The 27,973-nt window shown below is 37.7% G+C and overlaps 2 protein-coding genes and 1 pseudogene across 3 annotated transcripts; 2 read left to right on the top strand and 1 right to left on the bottom strand.

Annotated features, from left to right (window-relative positions):
* Positions 1–1,057: 1,057 nt before the first annotated feature.
* LOC116299415 (uncharacterized) lies at positions 1,058–27,925 on the top strand. 2 transcript variants are annotated; one of them, XM_089037349.1, is made up of 5 exons: positions 1,058–1,185; positions 22,151–22,969; positions 24,293–24,460; positions 26,273–26,439; positions 26,774–27,925. In XM_089037349.1, the coding sequence occupies exons 2-5, from the start codon at positions 22,164–22,166 to the stop codon at positions 26,845–26,847; spliced, it is 1,215 nt and encodes a 404-aa protein (XP_088893475.1). In that variant the 5' UTR covers positions 1,058–1,185; positions 22,151–22,163; the 3' UTR covers positions 26,848–27,925. The 2 variants fall into 2 exon arrangements, with proteins under 2 accessions (XP_088893475.1, XP_088893476.1); XM_089037350.1 differs by lacking the exon at positions 26,273–26,439.
* LOC116297449 (uncharacterized) lies at positions 1,686–5,793 on the top strand. Its single transcript, XM_089038287.1, has one exon. It carries the CDS (start codon positions 2,437–2,439, stop codon positions 5,620–5,622), a length of 3,186 nt encoding a protein of 1,061 aa, XP_088894413.1. The 5' UTR covers positions 1,686–2,436; the 3' UTR covers positions 5,623–5,793.
* On the bottom strand, positions 6,729–9,369 carry LOC148906565 (uncharacterized; annotated as a pseudogene).
* Positions 27,926–27,973: the final 48 nt, after the last annotated feature.

Raw genomic sequence — 27,973 nt, forward strand, 5'->3', positions numbered from 1 at the left:
TTTCTCTTTATTACCCTTTCCGACTTGCAGAATGCGTTGCATCTTGGGCTGTTTTAAGGGACGATAAGTAAGGCAAGGAAACCTTAATTTTCGAGTTCATTTTTGAAATCACGAATCCTGCCATCTGATTGGCTAACGTACTCACTATCTATCCTGTGATAGATAGCGAGTAGCGAAAAACAAACAAATGCATGGTCAAGTTTCGTTGAAATCTCTGCTTGTTCTCTAAAAATTCAGTCTTTATTGCATGCAAATCGATTGTAGAAAAGACAAGAAAAAGGTTTCGATCACATGAACTAATTGCTTTGGATTGTTTACATTTTTGCTGACCAAAAGTTCCGATTTGATCGTGACAAACAAAAACCCAGTCGATCCATTTGATTGACTCTAGTGAAGGTCAGGTCAAGCATCTCCAAGATTGATGTCATCACAGGCGGCGTGCCTAGACGCATTCTCCACAGAGTCTTCACGTGATGCCTTTGAATATCACATTCCAGTTCCAAGAAATCTGACTCACTGGTCCTTTTCTGCATCCCTGTGAAAATGGCTGCACTCAAATCGCTCAAAGACATCACAGACAGCTTCGAAGAACAACTGACCTGTTCTCTTTGTCATGATGTATTCACCCAGCCCAAAACTCCTTCTCCTGTCTTCATAGTTATTGTACAAGATGTATCGCTCAGTGGTATCAGACAAGCGGGAATTAAGAAGGCAATCGAATGGACTGTCTTACAATCACAACCTGAAATCTCAAACTTCCAGATTTAACGCGTCCGCTCTGAGACACTGTTTTTAAGTATTGTTATGATACACATGCTGGGATATTTATATTAAGTTGACTACAGGGAAAGCCCCTAACTAAGTTCCCGTTGACCTTTGAGTCGGCAAATTTTGATTGGACAAGCTACTACTAAGCTATAAATAATAGCCTACTAGTAACGCAAAGTGCCGGCTTTGAAAACCAAAAATGAATGGAACTTCAATTTGGAACTGCCCGTACCCTCCCCCTCGATTGTTATTGGTTGGTGAAACAATAGCTATATAAGGAAACGATCAAGATGCATTACCTTGTCAAGCAGTCGTTAGTATCGTTAGTGCTATATAAAAACTGATGATCCATCCAAAACTGATCCAAAACAGATTCAAAAGTGATCTATCGAGAGTGTGATCCTAGCTTAAAGTCTGGTAAGCTATATTATATTATTTTAAACACAAACTTTATCAGACATTATCATTAGGTTATGCCTTAAAGTGTATATGTCACGAAATCATTTCATCGTTTGAAATGTATAGTTTGTTAATAATGATAAATATATCTTAATAAAATTTGTATCAAAAGCTTATTTCTTGAGATATGTGAGAAAATTAAGCCCAATTTGTGACGTTATTTTGTTGACACGTACTCTAGATTCGGTAGTAATGTACTAAATATAAATTGTAATTCATACAAAATAACAACAAAAGGCATATTGTATTCAGCTTCATTTGATAGCTTACGTAGTACTCTTCAAATATTGGGAAACTGAAAAGGGTACTACTTGAAATTAAGATTCTACATTCAAACATATTTCGTGTATTTGCAACTAAATCTGGAGACTTGTAAACAAAATGACGTCACAACTTGAGCTAAATTTTCTTGAATTTTTAGAGAAATACGTTTTTGAAACAAATTTAACTGTGACATTCTTATTAATGCCAATAAAATACACATTTTTAACGTTAAAATTTTTTCATGTCATATGCACTTTAATAAGGCTAGATGGGGGTTTCTCGGCGTACTGAAAGTTTAAATAAACGAAGATAATAATAATAATGCAGATTAATGAAGAAGTCTGTTATAGCAAGTTCGCATTACATTGCACGAACTGTTAAGATTTTAAACCGAACATTAGATATATATTTGATTAAAAACACAAACGCAAGAATTGCAGGACGCTTCGGTGACTTTCTGTCAACACCGATCAAGCCTGAATTACGTACTGAATGACAAAGTAAATATATGTACATATTTAAACAAAAGTTCAGGGTTGGTCATAAATTGAACAATCAAATTTAGAACGACGACGTTTTAGATACAGTCCTTTGACTAAACGTTCTCGTTGGATCGGCTTCATCCCTACTCGCCTAGACCGAACAGGATCATGGGGATAATTAATTGACAGTTACTAGCTGCCGCATATGTTATCTATCATAAATTGGGTTGCCTGTGGTTCAAGATGGCTGCTCTTTTTATGTGAGCGAAAGTTTTGCTTTTTATCGATTAATATCCTTGCCATCTTTGCCCTTGGAGTACTCGAAGATTATCCTAAGGCTTCTCGAACTTCCCATGCTTATACACCGTGACTTATTTTAGTTTTATCCAAACGGTTTCATCGATATTTTCTACACTTCATACGAACCGTTGTTGTCCATCTTGGAGACCAAACTGGATTGACTATGGGCTGTGATATTCTGCTGTACCGTCAAAGAATTGGCTATTTCTATAATTGCTTCTGTAATATCAAGAATAAGAGCTTGAATTCCTCCATCTCTGTGCTTCAGGACGTTCGTGCTGACATGTTAACGATCACCACCTTATGCTTACTGTTATCCTCGGTAGTTATCATGAATTCAACCAAGATACAACCACATTTTCAGTCTACTGAGCAACTTTACCATCTTAATGCCTGCCCTAGACGAACTCTTCTGGTTGGTGACAATAAAGTGGTGCACAGTATGAATGGAAACATCTCTCCTCCGCATTTGTGTGGTGACTTACCTTGTGGACTCAAGATCACACATTGGAATATTCGCAGTTTGGCTCCAAGGATAAATAACAACAAACTGGATGAAATAAAGTCCATTCTGAATCAAACTAAAATTGAAACCCACATTTTGTGTATTTCTGAATCCTGGTTAGATAACACCTTCAAGGACTCACATATAAGGATAGATGGATACAAGCAGGAAAGAGTTGACAGAGAAGAAAGGAAACTTCCAACAAATAAAGCTCACGGCGGTGGGATTGTTATTTACATCAGGGACAATCTCCCTTACAAAAGAAGAACAGACCTAGAGTCAGATGATATTGAATCTGTGTGGCTGCAACTTTGTCCACCAAACTCTCCTTTGCACTTGATTTGTACAGCCTACAGAAGTCCTGACTATCCAGTTCAAACTTGGATTAATAAATTTGAGTTACAGTTGACTGATGCTTACATTGAAGGCCATCTTTTAACCGTAATGGGAGACTTTAACATTGATGTTTTGGCTGAATCTGATGAAAGTAGTTCCTGGTTAGAAACTATGGAAGATTATAATTTATGCCAAGTTATTAGAGAACCAACCAGGGTGACAAACACATCTGCTACTCTAGTTGATCATGTCTTCACATCAGTTCCATGCAAAGGTAGAACCACTAAAGTTCCAAAAATTGGAATCAGCGACCATTATCCCACCTGTTTTGTGTTAAAGAGTTCCTTTGGCATGAAACGCTCGCATACCAAAATAAAATATCGATGCTACAAACATTTTAGTGAGGTGAGCTTCTTAGATGATCTATCTCATGTCCCTTGGACTGTCATTGATACTCTTGATGATGTGGATGATTGTCTTGACATATGGTACAAGTTGTTTCTTGAAGTAATTGACAAACACTTACCCTGGAAAGAAAGGCGCGTCAAAAGAAAACAACAGCCTAAATGGTTAACGGGTGAGATTCTTCGATGTATGTCAAACAGAGATCATTTCAAGAAAATAAATGACACTGTGAACTACAAAGCTACTAGGAATCGTTGTACTGCATTGATAAGGAAAGCTAAATCAGAGTATTACAAATCATGTCTGAACAATAGAAAAGGTGACTCGAGAGAACTTTGGAGATGCTTGCGAGAACTTGCTCCCGATGATGTAAAAACTACACCACACCATATTGATCTAAACAAAAACACCATTACTGATCCTAAAGACATTGGTGAACATTTTAATAACTTCTTCTCCTCAGTTGTTGATCAATATATCTTAAATCAACAGCCTGCAACCAACTTTGATAAACTGAAAGTCATGGTAAACTCAAGGATTAAGGATGATCTGAAATTTAATATTCCTCCAATAACCACAGAATTTGTACACAAGTTTCTGTCTACCATGGACATTAATAAAGCCACAGGACTTGATAGTTTGAGTTCTAAAATCCTCAAATTATCTGCGAATGAAATTACAGTATCCTTAACAAGCATTTTTAATAAGAGTTTAACAAGTGGCAAGTTTCCTACTGTCTGGAAAACCTCCAAGGTCACCCCAGTATTTAAATCTGGCAATCATTGTGATGTTAACAACTACAGGCCAATAGCTATATTGTGTGCAGTAAGCAAGATCCTTGAGCGTTATATTCACAACTGCTTCTACGATTTTCTTATTGGACATAAATTGTTGCATACTTCCCAATCAGGTTTTCGAAGCAATCACTCTTGTGAAACAGCTTTATTAAAGCTTATTGACAGCTGGCCATCAAATATGGAAAAAGGTCTTCTAACTGGAACAGTGTTTGTGGATTTCCGCAAAGCTTTCGACATGGTGGACACAGATATACTTCTTCAGAAACTTGCAATCTATCGTTGTGATAATTTAGTGCTATCCTGGTTCAAGTCATATTTACAAGGCAGACAGCAGTGTGTTCGGATTCAAGGAATCCTGTCATCTACAAAACCAGTCCATTATGGGGTACCTCAGGGAAGCATACTTGGGCCGCTGCTGTTTATTGTATTTATAAATGACCTTCCCCTATACACTAGTTCCAATATCGATATGTTTGCAGACGACTCTACATCTCATTCCAGTGCAAAGACAGTTGAGGAACTCAATGACATTCTAACCGATGATATGTCTAATGTTCACACATGGTGCAATGAAAATAACATGGTTGTTAATCTTGACAAAACAAAGGCAATGTTGATATCAACTTATCAGAAAGCAGCAAGATTAAAGAGTGACCTTGAAGTTTACTACAATGGCGCTAAGTTGAAAACAACTAAAACTGAAAAACTGTTAGGAGTAATAATTGACAAACACCTCTTATGGAAGTGTCATATTGACAAAGTAGCCAAGACCTTAAGTAAAGGAATCTATCTGTTAAGAAGGATTAAGAAGTTCTTACCTTTAGACTGTAGATTGACTTATTATAAGTCTTTTCTACAGCCACATATTGATTATTGTTGCACTATTTGGGGTCATTCAAGTCATGCTAAACGTATCCTTAAGTTACAGAATATGGCATTAAGAATAATTTTTGATAAGCCTAAACTGACTTCGGCTGGTCCACTGTTTAACATATCAGGAATTCTTACTATTCATCAAAGAGTAACATTCAGACTGTGTACTTTAGTATACAAGGCCCTTCATAACATGGCCCCCCAGTATATTAGTAATATGTTTAAGCTGAAATCTTCAGTTTGTAATAGGATAACTAGAAGCATTGCAAATAATGATTTATGGCTACCTAAAGTTAAGTTATGCATCAGTAGAAATTGTCTGCCCTATAGTGGGGCAAAGGCTTATAATAATTTACCTACTGCTTTAAGAAATATTGAGCAATTTAAGAGTTTTAGAACGGAACTCTACAAATATATGTTAAATAAATCATAATTATAAATAGTATCTTTTCTCAATAGTTTAGTGCATATTTAAATTTTGTAGTTTAGGTATTTATATTAGCCTCACATATTTTTGTATTTTTATATTTCTTGATGACCCAATGTAAGATTAGCTTTGCTAAATTGGTTTTTTATCATCGTTAAATAAAGTTTTTTATTATTATTATTATTATTATTATTATTATTATTATTAACACGTCTTGAGCTCGCTTTTTTCGATCCCATTTAATTTGCTAAAACCATGCCTCGAGCATACGGCGAAGATTTAACGCTGACGAGCAGTTTGGATGACGCAAGTTCATGGTGTTGCCTGTGGTGTGTAACACACTTTCTAGTAAGCAGTCAAAAGAAGAGAAGGGATGCAACAAAGCAAGTGTCCGATTTTAAAACCCTTGTTACAGTCAAACAAGCTCAAGCGTTGACCCTAGATTCGATTAATGAAATCATTAGTCAATTATTCATTTTATACGTACGAACCGGAATAATGCAATATTGCAATATTCAAATGAAAATTCAGTTCATTATTCGACTCGTGATGAAGAAAGTAAATCATCTAAATTACAGATACCTTCGAGCAGAAGTCGCTCTCTTATTTAATAAGCATACACACTAGGTTTTGTAATTTCCATGCCCAATTACTTGGAGGATATCATCAGTAATTTTGTAGGGAACGCTCCCGCCATGTTTTCTTGGTCTTCCGGCTGTGTTAGCACTGATTAACCAATCAAAATATCGTATATTGAATTTAAAGTTGATTGGAATTTTCATATCTTCGTTTTCGACGTTGTAAATTTCAACTGAATAATGAAATCAAAATTCGAAAATTCAAATCATTAATCGACTCTAGGGGTCAACGCGTGAGCTTGTTTGACTGTAAAATTATTCATGAAGGTAATTTATTAATAAAAACCCACGTAATGTTTGCTCAATGAACAAACTTTGGTTCGGAATGTTTTATTTTGTTGAACTCGATTCCCCGCTGAGAAAACCATTCGTTAAATCCCCGATCCCCCGGTGCAATCATACTAGCCGCGGGGGTTGGGGGTTTCAATTGACTAGTGCATTACCAACGGTTGTTGATTTGAATTTAATCGGCTATCAGTTAGCCTCCTTCGCAGCCGTTCTTAGGGTCGTCACGCAACGTTTCCCTCCTAGCCAAGTTGGGGTGGCCAGAAACAATCCGTCAAATGCATGTCTTTGGCTTTATGGAAAGGAAAACAAAGTAGTTATGATTCAGTTCACAATTTCGAAAATATGAAGTATTAAAAAAACGTCTCCTTCAACACTTCCCGCTCGCCTACGAAGGTTCGTGCTTTAAACCAGACATAACTAGTCAGATAAAATTATGGAGTCAACTCGGTTTCAATGATTACTACCCAGAGTTCCTTTCGGTCCAGTCGCGTAGGCTTGAGCTGGTCGACGACAACATTTTTTGAATTGACTGTATGTATGTGTGTATACACTCAATTGAAGAATCGTTGTCGGGTTCAGAAACATAGAACATAGAAGCTGAGACCGAAATGGCACATGGGAAGTACGTTAATTAGATGCATGCTGTGATGGGCGACCCGTGGCATCATCCACTGTTTTTAATACGCGTTTGGCATTCTAAACTGACTCCATGGATGGCACAAATGAATAAATTATAATATAATTATGTCATTTCCCATGTGCCATTTCAGCCTCAGCTTTTATATATGTTCTATGATTCTGAACGCGACAACGATTCTTCAATTGAGCGTATAGGTTATCGGAATGTTTCGTAGCAAAACATATTCAGTTTGTATTACAGAACTGGTACTCAACATATTTGCGTGACTAGACGTATGAAACCAAAATAAATTTAGCTCAGTTTTAAAGAATCGTAGACCAAAAAACATCCACACATTATTTGAATGTAGATTGAATTGAAAGCGATATTAGGTTGACGAGATAGAAACGATATAGGTTGACCTAGCGTAAACTGTAATGCACCAGTCATTTGAAGACCCCCGGTCCCATTGGGGGGGTGGGGGGATATCCGGGGCACGTCGGGGGTTTTCACGGGTAAAACGCGGAACGGAAATGGCGGAAAATACGGAAAGTGCGGAAAGTGCACTTTTATACATGTAAATAGTAATTCCACTTGCTGTTGCAGTTATATTCAATTAAAAAAAACGCTGAAACGCTGGAACGCTGGTGCATAAACGTGTTTTATCTGATTGCAAATCTTTTTTGCACATAAGTCACATAAAGATTGAATTAATGTTTGATGTAGTTTTTAATGAGATCGGACGTGATTATGATGAAATATTTGTTTTCGTTCAGAGACCAATTTTAGCCTTGCAGAGCGTTCCGCAACACTAAAATGCTTCTTACCACACATAATTATATACTAGATGCCTCCATTTTAGGGATTTTTGAAAAAATCTATCTAGCTAATTATGAGATATTTGAGATTCTTTAAATAAGGTGCATAATCTACTTCAAAACTAAACAATGGATTTGATACGGCCGAGATTAATAGTTCAGAGCTATATATTCACAAAAGTCATTGCTCATTTAGTTTTTTTAGAAGCATTTTACTGTTGAATGCTCCTAAATTCAAAACTACTACTACGGGGGATTTTTTTTTCGTATTTTCAGGAGCTAGAGGCAATTAGCTAGATAAATAAAACAAATAAAAGAATGTTGAGTTCGACCAGCATTTACAATCAATTCAAAGAATGAAGAATTCATATTTCATGGTTTCTCTTGTCAGAATCATGGAAAAAATCCTAATCAAAATCACGAGAAGCTTAAAAAAAAATCAGGATTTTGGTCCGTACCCTGCTTTTTTGGGACAAATTGTTGCCCAAGTTAACAATGGGAGACCTCGTTCCCAGGGCCCTCTCACGCAGAGGAGAGAAGACCCTGGCGTTGGCTGGTCAAATAAAGGTTTTGATTGGTTTACTTGATCCTGAATTTTGATTGGTTGTTGCTTTGTTGTGATTTTTTGGCGCGCCATAGCACGACTGAGCGAGAAATAGCTCAAATTAGAGTTTATTCTGAGCGGAATAATGTACCGTATAAGTGTGTAGAATCAGAGTTAATAAACTCTGGTAAAATATAAGCTATGGTGAAATACACGTTCTATCAAGGTTTAATAAAGATATCACATAAATATATAAATATTGTGTTATCGTAAAATGATGGTATAAAACATTAAAACTTTACCTACCATAAGTTAACACAGTGAGCCTCGTTATGAACCACGAAAGAAACAACATTGTCTTGAAAGACTTTACTTCCCATCAGTTCTCGTCCTTCCTTGCTTAACAAAGCCTCTGAATGGGCAAATATAATTGAGGTATTTCCATTCATCAAGTCTGCGGGAAGATGTTTCAGCTTTGGTTCTACATGCTCGCCTCGCTTGATCTTGACCTTCACCAAACAAGTTTTCTGCAAGTTGTAGCACATCAGAGGTTATATTCCTGTCTCTCAAAACTCTAAGCTGGTCCTCAATGATTGAGTTTAAAGGATATACTACGATTATAATGTTTTTACTTTTTCTGACAGGAATGAAATGTGGTAGTAAGTGAAAAAGCATGGACTTTCCAAAACCGGTTGGTAGGACACCAATGATATCCTGGCCTTTCAGTATATATTTAAGTTGAAGACGTTTAAAATTCTAAGAAGGAAAATTGCCTTTTTTTATAGCAAATTCCACACGTCGAAGCACTGTTAAAAACTCAACATGTTTATTCGAGTTGACAGCCATATTTAATTTATGCTTATTCAATGTGCCCGCATTCCTCCAGTTATTTCTTCAGCGGTATTTTCAAAACACCCGAATATGCTGGGTGTCGGATTTATCACGTGACCAGCCAACGCCAGGGTCTTCTCTCCTCTGCGTGTGAGGGCCCTGGGAACGAGGTTGAAAATATCCAACAAACGGTTTTGAAAATGGCGGCAAAATCAATGGGAGAGTGGCTATATATATAGCCCCGCAGGCTGCGGGGTCCCTGCGCATGATACATCAAACTATCTAGCTGTAAACTGGCATACCACGTACAGTTGTAAAATTAATCATTCAGAGAAAATCAAGACTTGGTTCACCTAGTCGCCAACCCTTACCCGGCCACGACAGTGGGTCTTAATGCTTGCTCCCTTACATGATTGGAAGCGCAGCTTTTTATAATGAAGGAATGGAATTTTTTTTAAAATCGTTTCTCAGTAATTAGCGAAAGAAATCATGGCAAAATATTGGGTGACATTTGCTTGTTATTTTTGATTTTCGTCCCCAGTCCCCTAAATTTTGACCCAAAATCTTCGTAAAAATGGAAAAACTTTGAAGTGAAAATGAAAATTTGACAATGTTGTAACTAAGTTTCTTCAAATGTACGACCGAATTTAAGTTCTTTAGCTACTATTCTAACTACAAATGTTAAAATATTCCTGAAAGCTGAAAAAAAGGCAATGTAAATCCGAGTTCGAAAATTCAAGGTGAGATAGAGAGCGTGACCACAAACGTGACTCGTGAGTCCGCGCGGCCATCACTTTAAGCAGCTATAAATTATTCAAAACATGCATTTTCCTAAATGTACAAGTGGATCTAGGAGGTCTGGCTTCTTATTATCATTTTTGCACCAAATTCGAAACATTTTGAATAAAAAAGTCTCTGTAAATAAGCACTCGAAAACAGATGATGTTTGCGATTCAGCATCCATAGCCTACGAGAGAACATTAAAAAAGCAATTATAACTTATAATACTCAGCAATATACTGTAATGTCTGGGGTAACCCTAAAAGTAAATATCAACATGAGAGTGAGAACACTAGACATTTAGGACTACTCCATGCCTTTATGTAAATGCTACAATCTGATTGGTCAGTATGATCACGTGACACATACAAGGATGCTTAAGCTTAAGGAGCTCATCGCTTCACAGTTACAAAACACCGAACGCATTCAATTTCTACCATTATTAACACAACACAAACTAAAGTTTGTGAATAAGCGGGGCATGACGGTTAGACCATTGTTCATTTAAGGAGCGATCACCCTTAGTCGCCGGTGAAATCCCACTCAACATTATTCAGATCCTGGCAAAACAAAGTAGGATCGTACTTTGCGTAATTCCTTAGTAATTGCGTTTGTGCCGGTGCTTTTCTGTGATTTATCTTTCGCACACAGAAGACCATGTTGCGGTCGCTTAAGCCTTCTGATCCTACTCCAATTACGTCCAATAAAGTCTTCGATCCTTGAGAAATGCGTGTAGCTTCAGAAATACTAGTATTTCATATTTTCTAATCTTAGCCCCCTCCCCCACTTTGAAATAACTGAATAAAAGTTCAATGCACCTATGTTGTTATTGATAGAGGACATTATTCTGTTGAAAACATCTTGACCCATCTTAACTTTCCCATCATTGTGATCAAGGACTTTTTCATGATCTGTTGTTATTTCTGTCAGTAGATTATTCGTATCCTCCAGACAGTGACCCAAAAGCACAGTGTTTGAATGTTTGTTTGTAGCAGTTTTCTATAATCATGTGTCTCCCAGTTAATCTGTTTACCATCCAGTTTTCTTTTACGCAATAAATTGTGCTACTGAGTCTAAAAACAGGCGACGAAGTAACGACAACGACCTACATAACAATTATTAAAGAACAAAGAAACTCCCAAAAACTGCAGCATTGGAGTATTGAATCGACACCTGCCAAAATCTGCGACGGCGAAGTCAACCATAATCGTAAATAATTTCTCTTTGGGGTTCTGTTCATTGGAGATTTCATTCAAAACATCGTCAGTAAAACTAAACTCATCCACGGGGAAGACAGACTCTGAGGCGGCGAAACCCTAAAGTTATTTACACTTCCGGTTGAAGTCCACGTCTTAGATTTTGGAAAGCTTAAGGTCGCTATTTACTTGATTCCGTTGAAAGATACTAAGCATCAGTAGTAGGTACATAAAATTTTGTTCCTACGAAATAATAAAGTTCAATGTGAACAATGTTCTAGTATGGTTGCAGTATTTTCATATGTTTTCTTCTCTTTTCAGAGATACAAACAATTGAGATATCAAAATGCGAATGAGATGACGTAAATTCAAGACTACTATTATACAAAAATGCTGTTCTTGAAAGTACTGCTTTTTTATTTGCAAATCATCCTTTTGACTTTTATAAATTTTAATTCAGATTAAACTGTTTACTGGAAAAATCCTTAAGGGTCTCATAGTCATTGCTTGGAGTTTTTGCTTGATATTTCGATGGGAAGTATTATATTTGTGAATTTTCAACGGAGTCTGTGAAGTTATTTACTCGACAATAAACATCGAAGTAGATAAATCGCTTTGGAACTAATAATCCAATAAAAGAATCTTTAAAAAAAAAATCGTACCATGATATTCCAAAATATCATAGGTCGATAAAAAATTGCTGTGAGCCATATTTTTATCTATTTTGTTAGATAAATAACATTCTTGTAAATTCAAAACTACGTACTCGATGAATTTTACATTCATTTATTTTTTAAATAGTTTTTATACATTTGCTGCAATATATAGGCCTCGTATTGTCAAAGTTTCATTAAGACAATTTTGAGCCTCAAACTTAGAACATTTTCGGGCCGACAATCCATGCAAGTGGTATTTCCATAACTATGGTATTTCTCATGAACTCTTCTTTAAAAGTGGTATTTCCTATACATATCGGCAACCTGAGGTTGATATGGACCCTCGGTGGACACTAAATCAAGTTAAATGTCAAAAGTACGAAAAACTTTTTATCTTGACTGATTTCTCAGAATTTGCACACGGCAGCATTAGTAGTATAGGGGATGGGGGTATCAGCGCAACGACCAACCGAGGATCACCCGATTGAAACACCCACCCCGAATTAGTACAGGATTACCCGCACGAGGTGCTATTGGTCATCCGAATTAGTGGGAATATGTTAGTCTATATATGGAGTGCGAAGAATGTAAGAGAACTTTTAAGAGAAAAGCAGATTTGAAGAAGCATTTGAAGATGAAGACAAAATGTATTAGAAGAGTGTATTTTTTTCCCTCGTTTCGGCAACCATTTTCGGCTACCTTTTCTACTCCTGCACGGGCTTTCCTGGTAGACACATTTTGCGTAGGAAAAGTATTTTTTTGTGTCCACTGCGCTGGGAACAAGCACCAGAAATGTCCGTGGCGTAGCAAGGGCCCCAAAGTAGGGCTACATAGTAGTAGCCCAAAACCTTCGACCCCTATATATAGGGGTTGGAAGAGCAAAAGAGTATTTCGACAACATTGCAAGAGATGGGCATACGAGCAAAAAGTAGGCTACTAGTGCATTTGCTGTTGGACAATGCCTGCGACGGGAACCTATTGCCCGACATATCCAAATGCAACTACCTGCGGAACAACGAAGGTACTACGAGTTTGCAGCCGCTATCCGGATTGCCGCCTTTCGTAGACGATGTGTTTGTCTATGGTTTTGTAGCAGAAGAGAATTTGTATGGGAAGAAACTACTTTGCAGGAACGCAAAGACAATAGTGTCGAGAATATCCATTGCGGCCACGGAGACGTTTGGGACGTTCCTGCCAACCAGCATAGTACACACATGCAGACAGGGAAACATAGTAGACCGCGTTTCCAGCATGGATTCCGGGGGCAAGTGGTCCAGTTTGTATGGGACGGAGCCCGCTGCTGTCTTCGTAGCCAAAGTAGATACCTCCGAATTGCCTATAGAAGTCGTAGACGAGAAGATTTCCACGTTTGCCAGACTGCTACGCGCGCACGGATATGGAATATACTCCATAGAATACACGCAGGATTTCTCCGGAACTTTGGATAGAGTCGCATTGGTACAGTGGCGGTTGGCGCAACGGTACGATCTTGGAGAACACGCATGCTGTGGGAGAACATGTTTGCACTTGGATGGAAGACGGAAAACGTACGAAAATATACAACAAAATAGTATCCAACTTCGAAGCCGGAGAAGTGCAAAACCCAGTAGGAGCAAAGCTAGCAGAGTACGTGGATTGTCCGAACGACCACCTGCGTAGAACATTCCTGCACCCAGACGTGCAGTCGAGAGGATGTACCAGAGTGGAAATATCCATCTACGGCAAAGACTTCTCCAAATCCCACAGCAACGCTATTGCGGAGACGCTAGAACCTTTGCAGGACATATTCGTAGTACAGCCGCCAAAGAATATGTGGTTGGCTCTCGCAGAACACTTGGATAGATGCTGCTACATTTGCTGCGAAGAGACGGGAGAAATATTCCTAGCGTGGTACTGCAATTTGGGAATAAGACGCATAGCGGGCGTGCGAGTTCGAGGCAACGAAAAGTGGGAGCAATGCGTACTTTGGACCATAGCAGTGTTTGGATTGCGTCGTTGTCCTATCTTTCGCGTGGACATCCTAGGAACAGACCCGGTGGAGATAGCTCCGCTTCGCTGCTACACGAAGGACTCTTCTACCATACTGGCGGAGTCTAAGTTTCCCACTCGAGTGCACACAAATGCCCCCGCCATCGCTACGATGCTTCCCGCCACGGAGCACGTAGAGTGGGTTTGGCGCACGAAGAAGGCGCAAAGGATCGGAGTGGACAAGAGTCCCTTCGGAATACTAGAAGTGCCTTCCAGCCGCAGGATATCCTTCTTATCTAAAAGACGACGACAGCAAAGATTGGAAGACATACGGGACGATTTGGAAGGAGACGAGTGGGTCGAAGCTACGAAAAGATACCACGCAGAACTCCTGGAGCAAAGGAACTCCGTACTGCGGCAAAAGGAAGAGGACAGGAAAGCCATAGAGAAAGAGTTGGAAAAGTACAGAAAGCTATTGGATAGAATTTCCAGGAGAACCAAAAACCTACCCGGATTGTTCTTCGAAGGCCCCGAGTCCTACTTGGAGGGATACGAGAGACCCAAAGTACACCGAATGCAAGAAATACCCGCAGGGGAGTACAAAATACTAGGCTACGCAGTACCCAAAAACGTAGATGCCGTTTGGTTGGAAAGAGGACACCGCATAGCATTGCGAAAAGGCAAAGAGACCTGCATTGCGTGGGCCACAGAAGTGCTACTGGATGCATTTGCGGCTGGAAAGTTCGAAGCAGACGAGAACATGCGCATAGCCATTCCGGGAGAAGAAATATTGGTGGAGTGGAAGAACAACATAGCAACTGCATTCGTACCCGAAGGACCCGGTCTGGATACATACTACGAATTGGCTAGGAAAGTAGACTATTCGATTTCCAAACATCCGGAAAAACTACTAGAAGTGCCAGCGCCACCCAACAAAGAATGTGTGCAGGCTTTGCACATGCAGGAGGGCGAATACCAATGCTGGAAGTACGCCAAAACCACCTACAGAAAAAAAGAAAGGACAATCCTGTTCCTCTCGGAGAAATGCCCGGAGTGCGTATTGGAGGGCTGTACGGTAGAACATGCTACCACTCCAGTCTGGGGGCATTTCCTGGACGAGCAAAAGATAGACTGGACGCAGCAGCCGCCTTTGTACTGCAAGATAGGCAGAGAAAAGACTACCAAGGCAAAGAAGAAAGACCGACTGGTGCATGTTTCTACTCCATCTCTGGAATCCTAGACTTTGGTTTGGGCGTTTCCGGATAGTAGACTACTTTGGGTGGTTGCATGCGCGCCCAAACGACGGCAGCTATGCCTACGACTGCAAATAGCACATTGCTACCTATTTGCCAGTCTATTTTTGTGGATACTTCCTCTACTTCTTCGGACAAGTCCTCTGCGTCTATTTTCTCGAACGAATCCTCCGTGTCGTCTTCCTGGTCCATCTTGGCTAGCAATTCCTCCTTCGCAGCCCGCAGTTCTTCTCTAGCTTTCTGGAGATCGTCCAGGACTATAGCAAAGGAATCCTACACTTCTAGAAAATGTTTATGCAGGTCTGTAGTTGGTGGTTTCTCGGGAATTGCTACTTCTATTCCATTTTCTCGCTCTATCCTGCGTATCTTTGGTATTCCTATGCCATACTTTTTGGCTACCTTCTGCAGCCCTACGCCATTTCGTCGATCTTCCAACAATCCTGCGATTTCTTCCTCGGATAGTATTTTGGGTGTTGCCATATATATGTGTGGATATGCTTCGAATCTATGCAAATACTATGGATCCATGGGGGTATTCCGTGGGTCCATAGGATATAGACATGTATTTCTACATAGCTACGGGCATAGTCGTATACATGCTAGGAAAACAAAGAACGACACAAATACTTCTGGAGATCTTGGAAGGTCTCTACAGAGCGCAAAAGACTTTGCAGGAAATTCGCATACCAGGCTACGTAGCCACTTTGGCGCAACTACCGCGGCGTAGATAGTACTAGGGGAACGACTCGTTCCTCTCTTTCTACGGTGGGGAAATGCTGCGTAGTACAAACTTTCCGAGAGCGGTGTTTCGCAGCCTTTGGAAATGGGGAGGCAAATCGCCTCTACCTACTTCCCTACGGGGAATGCCGGTGCTTGTTCCCAGCGCGGCGGTGGTTCCAAAAATACTACTTCGTACAAAAGTATGTCTACGAGGAATACCCGTGTGGGGGTAGAAAAGGTAGCCGAAAATGGTTGCCGAAACGAGGGAAAAAAATACACTCTTCTAACTAGGTACAAACTTGGGTTTCAGGCACTTTACACAAAAGTCATAAGCAAACTCTTTACATTCTTCGCACTCCATATATAGACTAACAGATTCCCACTAATTCGGATGACCAATAGCACCTCGTGCGGGTAATCCTGTACTAATTCGGGGTGGGTGTTTCAGTCGGGTGATCCTCGGTTGGTCGTTGCGCTGATACCCCAATCCCCTATACTACTGCATTTCTTAGAATTTGTCACGATCTGATCACCTGATTTCTCAGAATTTGGTCCGCCATCTTGGATTTCATCTGATCACCTGATTTCTGGTAAATTATCCTGTTCTCGATTTCTCAGAATTTGGTCACGAGCTGATCACGTCATTGAGCTCGACAAAATGCGCTAGATAATACTACATGGACTATTCTTGTAAAAAAAAAAAAAAAAATGCAGAAATGCACGCATGCGCAACGTTTTTCTTAGTGTCGTATCGACAAACCAACAGACTTTACATGTGATCTTAGCTCCAAGTCTGGGAAGTTATATATATTTTCAAATACTACACAAAGTTTATTAACATTCTCATTATGCCGAGAACGAAGTGTCTATTCATACTGTAACCGTACTTGTAATCTTTTCGTACGGACATTCAAATAATTTGATATTCTGAAGAAATCAACGATAAAGGTGTTTATCCGAGATGAAGAAGTTACCGCCCTGACGAATAGCTTTTGCGACTTATTCCTAAGGAAGTAATGTTTCTTCTCTGATAGCGAAAAGTTCTGTAGACATTTCACTACCATCTAGATAAAGTTCTGTGCCCGGTTGTACGAAGCCTCTTATCCAGTGGATTAATTTATTGGATAACAGCATCGACTTATCCACTGGATAAGGATTTATCCGCCGGATAGCTCTATCCAGGCTTCGTACAACCGGGCCCTGGTCTATTGATGTAGGAAGTTTGAAGAAAAAAACTTGGAGCCATTTTGAAGAAATCGGCGAAAATGTGATTTTTAGCAAAACTCTCATATTCGAGGCGCTTACAACGACAACTAGTGAAAAAAAATATTCAAAGAGTTTTTAAGATTTGATGCTGATTTTTATAAAGGTCATCTTAGCAACTGGTACCCCTGCTGTTCGCAAGTTTGTTCGGCTGTGGCTCGTTTTCAAATTTACACACAGGCTGCATTAGTACTAGATGATAAGATTCCGAGGATGAGGATGAGGAGAAAAAAGCCAAAAATTGAAAATAGCACTGTTTGATTTTCGGCCGTAATAAGATAAACTCTTAAAGAATCTTAAGATAAAATACACTGCTAGAATGTAGGATAATCCAAGCACATTATATGAAAAATCCGGTTAAATTGGCGCAATTGCCCAAAATTCGCTGTGAATTAATTTGGGCTGGAAAGTGTTTTGTGCCTTCACATTATGAACAAAAAAAATATTATGGCTGGTAAACCCGGAAACCCAAAGACCATAAATCAAAGATCACAATGAACATTAAAAAAATTACGTAAGACGTTGCTATGACAACATCAGAACCCTCGGTATGGCATCAAAAATGTTTATTTAAAAATTCATAACTCAGGAACCAAATGGTGAAATTTTTTAAAAACCGGAATATTTAAACTTTGTATCGTAATCTTCTTTTTGACAAAAAAAAATTCTGTATTCGGGAGCTATTCCAAACAAATTTTATTGATTTTACGAATTCCCTCTTATAGCATTTTTCCTTTTTTTTTTTTGACTTTGAAGCGGCGAAACCCTAAAGTTATTTACACTTCCGGTTGAAGTCCACGTCTTAGATTTTGGAAAGCTTAAGGTCGCTATTTACTTGGTTCCGTTGAAAGATACTAAGCATCAGTAGTAGGCACATAAAAGTTTGTTCCTACGAAATGATAACGTTCAATGTGAACAATGTTCTAGTATGGTTGCAGTATTTTTATATGTTTTCTTCTCTTTTCAGAGATACAAACATTTAGTTCAAATTTGACACGGTTTTCTTTGTTGTTCATAGGGACTTATCTCCCATACAAACCAGTGCTGAAACATAAAGCCGGGGATGGATTTGATAAGCAACAGGGAAAAGCGGGTTGATGTATTGAATTGAATTGCTCATTATAAATTCAGAATATCAAAAAAAATTAGGGTCTAAGCTTTATAACTAGTTTACTTTTAAGTAACAAATGAAACTTAAAATATAAAAGTTAAGATATAGTATTAACCAAAGTATACTACTTCAATTTCAAGTGCCCTAACATTTTTTAATTCACAAAACTAGTGAAGGTAGAATTAATTGAAATTCTGTGCTAATTGAAAGTATTAAATACACAGTTATTAAAACAAGAACCTGTTGCTGGAAATGTGCACACTTTCTTCTTTGGATTCAATTCTGTTGTTTCATACCGGTCATCCTCACTCTTTCTTTCCGTTTTCGCGGCTTGAGCTACAGTCACCACCACATTCAAACGCCTTGCAGATAGCGACTTTGGTTTTCTGATTAGGCCTTTCATATTTCTGCAATGACCTTATATCTCTGTGGCCTGTTCTTTCCATGATGTACTTTGGTGGAACTCCTTTCAAAAGGCCTCTGGTTGCAGTAGTTGCCCTTAAACTGTGGTTCGTGTAGTATCCCTCGATCCCGGCTTGTTTGGCAAAGTCTTTGCAGAGTCCTAATGGACTGTGCCCAACTGGATTGCTCGTAAACCACTCTAGTGAAAAAAATTAGATAAAGTAGTTAAAAAATCGGTAGCGTATTTGTTACTGATAGCAAAATTCATAATTTACCTTCATCAGTCTCCTTGAACTTTCAATTTGGGATTCAAATAGAAGATTTCTTTAACCAACTTGGGATATTTAGCTACATACGTTTTGAGATTAACCAAACATCTTTGAGGCACGTCGTCGTTAGCATAATACTCCACCTTTTTGCCCTTGATAGAACGGTGTTTCTCATAATCGTTAATAATTCATGAGTAAACCAGCCAATCAATGGGCTATTTTTGGGTCACATGATGTTACTTGAAACCTGGTAAGTTCCTGTGAAAGGAGTGCATTCAGTCTGGAGTAACTGGAACAAAATTAATGAGCATGAGAAGTCATTTCAAAGCCTCCAATATCGGATTGGACGGGATTTCAAGTCTAACAATTAGTTCCAGTACGAGGCGTTGAAATATTCTCCAAACGAAGAATACACAAGCTTCTCCGGCTCTTTTTCAGTCTCTTTTACAAGAGTTAGCTGATCAGATCATTAGCTTCGGTGCTCTTTGCCGCTTCTGAGAGAAAAGTTTTTCCCTATCAAGAATATCATCGTGTCAGTAGAAGACATTGCGGAGAATGGTCACCAAGAAGTTTAAGATTCCATAACTCTTCCTGGCCTCTTGTTCAAGACTTCTGCCTCTTTAACCGTCGATCCGTATCCTTGAGCAGTCAGCCTTTTCATCTCCCCATCCAAAGAATCTTGGAATTTCTTGAAGCTTGGGTTTTCAAACAAATTCAGCTCTGTCCTGCCATTTTCTCTAAAATGCCTATGTATGCCACAGCACAACTGATAGAGTGTGTTAGGAGGATAGGGTTCGCCACTGGTGCTTTTCTTTCTGACCTCTGACACAAATTTTGCAAGCCAGTAATTCAATTCGCTGTCACTTCCTATTTGCAACAAATTGGGATCTACATATTTGTACAGGTCGTTAGCATCTCTGAAGCTTTGGTTTCTTATCCCAGCCCAGTCCTACCAAGTACGAACTGACCAAGCGGTATTGGTCTTTGTACCAGGAGGTATTCTCTCTTCATTTTTCTTCTGTAATTCAACATCAGAAATAATGGAAATATTTCTCGTAGCTTTCACTACTTCAGCGGTAGGTTGTTCAGGTCCCTTCTCTACCACTTCACGTTCTCCTAATAGAATGTCGTGTAGAACATCGAAGTCTGAAAGAATTGCAGACTGACTAAACGTGTTTGGAGTGATAAAGATATACGGCATCGTCACTGTTGGCGTCAGCCATAGTTTTTAGTCGAGCACTAAGCTCGAAGGCCACTAATCAAAATGAAGTGAAAGCCCAGTATTTCGACATGCAATGCCTTGTTAATGCCTTGGGAATACTAACAAAGCAATGAAATGTTTTGTGTTCGCACTCAAAGGAATATTGTATTTTATTTAACTAAGGATTTTTAACACAGCTTTTTATTATTATTTTCAAGCGTGACTTAAGAAAATAAAGACAATGAAATTAATGCGAAAGTACTTTAAATTCAAGCGTTTCTCATTGGGGAGTTGTGTGAAAACCTTATCAAATTTGAACTAAATTAGTTAAATATCTCGAACGTCGGCTTAAAGCCTCCGTTCTCGGTATTTAACTCTTACATGACTGTGTGCGATTCTTTTTTACAAATGAAACAACTATAAAACAAAAATTCTTGTTTTTTCTAATCCTCACTTTCCTCACCCACTATGCCGGAAGTCATTAACATCCCGTATTCTCACATTTCCCCTTCACCAACTGCTCGTAACAACTCTCTGTTTGGAAAACGTGTTTTTTCATATCCATAATGTTTGGAAAATTAGAAGGTACTTTAGTCAAAATGCTTTTATATCTCTTGTTCATGCCTTTATTTCTTCAAAGCTTGATTTTTGTAATTCTTTGTTATATGGACTTCCCAAGGCTTCTCTCAAAAAGCTGCAGCATGTCCAAAATTCTGCTGCAAGACTTGTAACCTTTTCTCAAAAGCAAGATCACATTACCCCAATCTCGTACAATCTACACTGGCTGCCAGTGGCACAACGAATTGTTTTTAAGATTATTTTACTTACCTTCAAGGCCTTACCAACCTATAGCGCACATATATCTATGTGACTTGGTTGAACCCTATGTTCCCTCTCTTATAATCTCAAATCCTATGGCAAAAGGAGCTTTTCCGAATGCACTGCAGCCCCTGAACTATGGAATGCCCTTCCACCTAACATTAGTTATTGCTTTTAAGAGTAATGTAAAGACATGGCTTTTTAGGCAAGCCTTTGATTAATTTCTCTTTTCCAAAGTAATTGACAATGTTTTAATCTAGTTAATTTATTAAATTTATTACTAATCACTTTTAAACTTGTATCAAAAAGGAAAAATGTATCAAAAATTGTTATTCATTTATAGTATTGTAGGCTTAACTTTTAATATATATATATATATATATATATATATATACACACACTCGATTGCAGAAACGTTGTAGTGATACATTTATACAAATATCCTGAATTTATTCAGTATATTTAATGATATGCAAAACAGAAAAATCGCTTTATTTATTGTTTGTTTCATTCAATTACTGTCAAAATATTTTTTTCTTGTCTATTAGATCCTACAGATTATAAATCAGTTGGTTTTAAGCGTTGAAAATGGTTATTTTGTATTATGCATCTCATTAGATATTTGTATAAATGTATAAATGTATACTACGTTTCTGCAATCGAGTGTATATGTATGTATGTATGTATGTATGTATGTATGTATGTATGTATGTATGTATGTATGTATGTATGTATGTATGTATGTATGTATGTATGTATGTATGTATGTATGTATGTATGTATGTATGTATGTATGTATGTATGTATGTATGTATGTATGTATGTATGTATGTATGTATGTATGTATGTATGTATGTATGTATGTATGTATGTATGTATGTATGTATGTATGTATGTATGTATGTATGTATTTCTTATTTTTAATCCTTTTAAAATATTATAACTTTTTCCTAATGATCCTTTTAAATTATCCATTTTTATATAATAGATAATTGTAAAGCTCTATTGAACCTTGGGGAATTGTCGCTCAGTGAATCATAATTATTATTATTATGACCCTCATGAGAGACAAACGAATAAGTATCATTTATTACAATGCAAAGATGAATCCCATTTCTCATTCTAACACCACTATTGCTTACGTACATTTATTTTTAGGGCAGCTTCAGTTATGGCCGAGAAAAGCCAGACTAGTCATATGGGAAGACTGAAATACGATATCAAGAAAAAGGAAAGAATAAAAGTTGAATTGGAAGAAAAGGTAAGAAAATTAGAAGAAAAACTGGAAGACCATGACGAAAATTGCCAAACGAAAATCCATGGTCTGGAAGAAGACAAAAAAAGACTTCAAGAAAAAATAAAAAGACTTGAAAAAGAAATAAAAAAGATGGAAATGGAAATGGGAGGTTTAAAAAAGAGCAACACATTCCTTGAAAAACAAATGAACATAATTGATGATAACGCCAAAAAGGAAGCCAATAAAGCCAAAAAGGAAGCCAATAAAGCCAAAAAGGAAATCGGAGAGTTGAAGACAAAGTTAAGAAACTTAGATGAAAAATTAAAGAAGTTTGAGCTTTCTGAAGATGAGTTGGTTATTCGACAACTCTGCTCAAGCGTTCAGCAAAACCTCTTAAAGATTGTGCTGCAGGGATATTTCGAAGAAATTCAGAACAAAAGGACTGAGGATATGGAAAATTACATTTCAACGCAAATTGAAGACGAAGATGAACAAAATGAAGCAAGGTTAAGATGGGAAAAGTTAAAGAAAGAAATCAATTGGAACGATTTTTGGATAAAACAGCTAACAGATGTCAAAAAGAGTGGGAACGAAACTGCTCATCCATCCTTGACAGAAAAGGTCATAGATGCTGCGAAGATCAACTTGAAAGAAAAGAAGAAGTTAGGAAAGCATAACGTCGAGGCAGTAGATCAGCTTAAAGTTATATGGAATCAAACAAACCGCAAGCTACTGCAAGGGTAAGCATTTCTTAAAACCCATAATAAAACTTGCTATGCAGGTTTTTATAGGTGGGTATATTAATTGTTTATATAAACATTGCTATTGTGATGCTCTGCCTACGTCCATTTTAACGATAGGTTTTTTGCTTTGTTGGATTGTTCAATAGATTTCTGTTTGGCAACATTTAAATAACAATCAACCAAACCAAATTGCGTCATTGTACACCTACCCCCATGGGTTCCGACTCCGCTTAGTTACCGTTGCTATGTCACACAAGCACAAAAAATTAGCTGGAAAACAGTCTCAGATTCTGAAAGTCTGTTCGCGGAAAATTGGTCATAGTTTGTTGTGCAATGCAATTTCATAAAAAATACCAGAAGAAATAGTTAGCAGGCCTTCAAATACTTAAAGTATTATTGAAAACAGGTAGAAATGTGGTTAGTCGTTGCCATTTCCGAGTTTAATATCTTAGGAGGACTGGGTCGAAATTGGATTGGGAAAAAGATATCACAAATATCTCCATTTCCCAGTGATTTTTCGTTCATTCCTTTGAGATCAGGCTGCATTTGTTGAGCTCAATAGTATTCAGTATACAACTTCATATATTAAATGTTCATTTTATCTAGCCTGGTCAATTGGCAATCGTGTCTGATTATGAGCCACAACGAAAGATTTATTCCGGATTTATTCCGTTCATGATCGACGCGCAAGCAGTTTTACAGTGCTAGCTACAATCATTGCCAAAATACTTGGCACGATGGCACATTTTGGCTAACACAGAAAATGGCTTTCCTCTGTCGCGCTCTCCCCCCTCCCCCCTGTTCAATGTTGCTGTTCCCTGAAAGAAAGTTGGTACCCCTGATCAGACTCGCCAACCCTCTGCCAACTTGCAGGAATCCCAACATTGTACGGGGGGAGGGGGGTTAAGTCCTAGGTAGTGTTTTGCGAAGTACCCTCTAAAATACTAAAATCTGTCAAGCGTGCCAACTAATCATGGCAATGATTGTAGCTAGGATGCTGGCGGATGTTCTTATGGTACTGTACCTGCGGGAAATAGAAGCTCTCATAACTGATCTGTAAATTCATTTGTTTCTGGAGTAAAACCTCCACGCAAAACTCTTGGTCCTGTTTTGATCTATTTTTTTTTTCTATTCGTTTCCAGTCAGTTCTTTTTGATCAGTATAATAGAACTATAACGTTGCCTTTTCCATATATCTTACAGAACAAGGAGAGCAGCAGCATATTTTGGGGGGTAATATATTTCAGCGGGAAAGGCCCCTAAAATAATGAAAAAACTATATCACACAACTATAACGTTGCCTTTTCCATATATCTTACAGAACAAGCTTTAAGGGCCAAAAACAAGGTGGTCCAAAGGTTGTGCCTACCACAGAACAAAACCATGAAGATATAAGGACTCCCATTGTTACCTATGCAAGCAAGGCCGCTGGAGGACGGGGACATGATTTCAGTACCAAAAAAGCTAGTGGAAGACAATCTTTTTCACGGTATGCCTTTTTCGGAAAAGGACACAAGTGGGGCTAGTTAAGATAATTTTTAACCTTGACAAAGCTATTTCTGGAAAGATATTTTTTCGCACCACAACGAAGTGTTTATTTTCGAATCAAATCACATAAATTTATCAATACCAATAAGGTAGACCTAAAACTAACTAAGGTTGACTAAATAAGGTTGACCCCTAAAATTGATCTTCAAATTCATTTGTTTCTGGAGTGAAACCTCAATGCAAAACTTTTGCATGCCCGTAGGCTGGGGACGAACCCCCAAAAAGACTTTCATTCTGATAGTTTCATTTATTTCTATATAGATAATTTATTCAAATATGGAATAACATATAAAATTACACCAAGTCATAGCCATTTATTCAGAGCTTTTCCGAGCTAGTATGGTTATACAAATGAGCTTAAATTTGTGTTGTTTAGAGATATGTTTTTGTATAAAGAGCGGTCGCTTGTCTTTCACTTTGAAAAGCAACAAAATATTCAAAAACAATTTACAAATGCCAAATTATTGACCAAAAAATGTTATTTTGTATTTTGCAATGCATCTTGTATTATTTTTATTATGTCTCAGTTGTTCTTGTCACAAGTTTAAATTTATTTTTTTTCTCGAAAACTTTTGGCGTTCGTTATTTCCGTATCTTTCTCGCATGAAAACAGATGAAAACTGGTAAAATCGAATCTCAAAATCTAGTAAGCTTAAGTTTTCAAACTTCTCGTAAAATAGATTAGGCTTTTATGAAAGGAAGGCCAAATATTTTAATTAAGAAGTTACAATGTGAAAATCATTTTTTAAATGACACATTTGGTTTTGACGTTCAGGGACTTCATTTGACTAGTTTAGTTAGTTAATGATCTCCAGCTAGTTTTCTATCTGATGCTACCAAAGCATTTATTTTCTTAATTTCATTGCAGTAAAAATACGGTTCATACAACATAAAACTCTTCATATGGATAAACAAACATCGTTATGTAAAAGAAGTAAAACTAAGCTTGTATTTTGCCCACCTTTTTTAACCAGTTTTCAAGTCTGTTTCATATTGTTGATTTGTCCGCAAAAACTTTGGAAATCTCAAAAATTTCGATTTCAATGAAAGACATACAAGGTAAATTTCACTAAACCTGGTATTATATAGGATTATCTGTAGTTATCTTTCGCTTTTTAAGTAAAATTAACCAGGAATTCAAAGCTTAAAATGTCGACCATGGAAAACTTTGTTGAAGAATATTCCAATAACCAAACTAGCCGCTGGGGGCTGGTGGTGAGTTTGTACAAAATTCCTAAGTAGGAGTGTATACTCGCGCAAAGAAAACAATGTAGTGCATTTCGATTCGATTTCAGTGCATGGTTTTATTATGGGAGACATAATCTTCATCTCGAATAAGAAATAATTGAATATCTTTTCCCCGATCTTATTTTCACTTTTCAGATTCATTCAAATTGGGCTCCCTGTGACTTGCGTAACGGGAGCTCCGCTTTTAGGCAGTGCCTAAATATTAACACTGTCAAATCGCTTATTAGTAAACGAAAAAATAAATGCGTGTTGTACTGGTCAAATTCTCACTTAAATTTAATAGAATATATTGCTCAGTATGCGTTGAGTTTTCTGTGGAGCAGCAGCATATTTTGGCAAGAAAATATATTTTCGCGGGAAAGGCCCCCAAAATAAAAAATCCCCGTTTCTAAGGTAGCCCACGGTCCTGTCTTGCTCATGTTTTGATCTATTTTTCTATTCGCTTCCAGTCAGTTTTTCTTGATATCATACAACTATAACGCTGCTTTTTCCATATATCTTGCAGAACAAGCTCCAAGGGCCAAAAGCAAGGTGGTCCAAAGGTTGTGCCTACCACAGGACAAAACCATGAAGATATAAGGACTCCCATTGTTACCTATGCAAGCAAGGCCGCTGGAGGACGGGGACATGATTTCAGTACCAAAAAAGCTAGTGGAAGACAACCTTTTCACGGTATGCCTTTCTCAGAAAAGGAGGACACTAGTGGGGATAGTTAAGATAATTTTTTACCTTGACAAATCTATTTCTGTAATGATATTTTTTCGCACCACGACGAAGTTTTTATTTTCGAACTAAATCACGTAAAATTATCAATCCCAATAAGGTTGACCTAAAGCTAAATAAGGTTGACCCCTAAAATTGATCTTCAAATGCATTTGTTTCTGGAGTGAAACCTCAATGCAAAACTCTTCTTGGTCCTGTTTTTCATCTATTTTTCTATTCGTTTCCAGTCAGTTCTTGTTTATATAATAGAACTATAACGTTGCCTTTTCCATATATCTTACAGAACAAGCTCCAAGGGCCAAGAACAACGTTTTCCAAGGATTTTGTCTGCCACAGGACAAAACCATGAAGATATAAGGCCTCCTAATGGTACCTATGCAAGCAATGCCACTTGACGGGGACATGATTTCAGTCTCAAAATAGCTAGTGGAAGACAATCTTTTTAAACGATATACGGAAAAGGACACTAGTGGGGATAGTTAAGATAATTGTTTACCTTGACAAAGCTATTTCTGGAAAAATATTCTTTCGCACCACAACGAAGTCGGTTCTTATTTCCGAATTAAATCACGTAAAATTATCAATCCCAATAAGGTAGACCTAAAACTATCTGCAACTAGTTTAAAACTACTCAAATGAGCTATAAAAAATCCTGCGCTCTGATTGGCTGAGCTTGTTTATTGGTGATAGACCACTAGTAACGAAAAGAGCTGGTTTCAAAACCAGAACTATGGAGTCTAATTCGCCTTTTTAACTTTTTTTTTTAATCCATTTATTTCACCGCTCAGTAGGTTTAGACTAAAACCTAACTAACGATTAGACCTATTGCCCTCATAGTCTACGAGTCAATAGCCTATTGACTATGTTCAATATCCTATGAACTAATGACTCGTAGACCATTGTTTAATATTCACTTCTTCGCCTTGACTTAATTGAATGACAATGTATAACACTCCCGTCTGATATCCAGACGTTAAACTAGACAGAGGGGAACGAGGTTATAATGTAACCCTCTCTAAATATATTTATCAAATCTATTTACGATTTTAATTTAATTTTTTACATGCTTTTATCAAGAACACACAAAAGAACTATCGCATAAAGGCGCTTAGCTGGCCTACACCTACATTGTATATTAGCTAGTGAAAAACAACAAGCAAGGGACTGGTTCTAGCTTGAAAATCAAATAATTAGAGTATTGTAGAAAATTACACAATCACATAAAAGACCAGCTTCAAGCAAACTTATTTACTAAGTTTCAGGACGTTGTTCATATGCTAACAATATTATGAGCATAAAAACACTGTATAATTACATAGAAATGTATCTATGGCGTCCAAACACTTCGTCTGTATTTTTATATATTTTTTGAAATATCGCAATTTTTTATTATTTGAATTTTTCCAATCTTTATTAAATTCTCAATTCAAACTAATTCCTATATGATCTTTATACTGGTGAGAAATTTGGGAAACAAAAATCC

Source organism: Actinia tenebrosa, unplaced genomic scaffold (genome assembly GCF_029948245.1).
Source record: "Actinia tenebrosa isolate PJP-AT-01 unplaced genomic scaffold, QUT_ActTen_1.0 PGA_scaffold5__44_contigs__length_20552954, whole genome shotgun sequence".
Lineage (NCBI taxonomy): Eukaryota > Metazoa > Cnidaria > Anthozoa > Actiniaria > Actiniidae > Actinia > Actinia tenebrosa.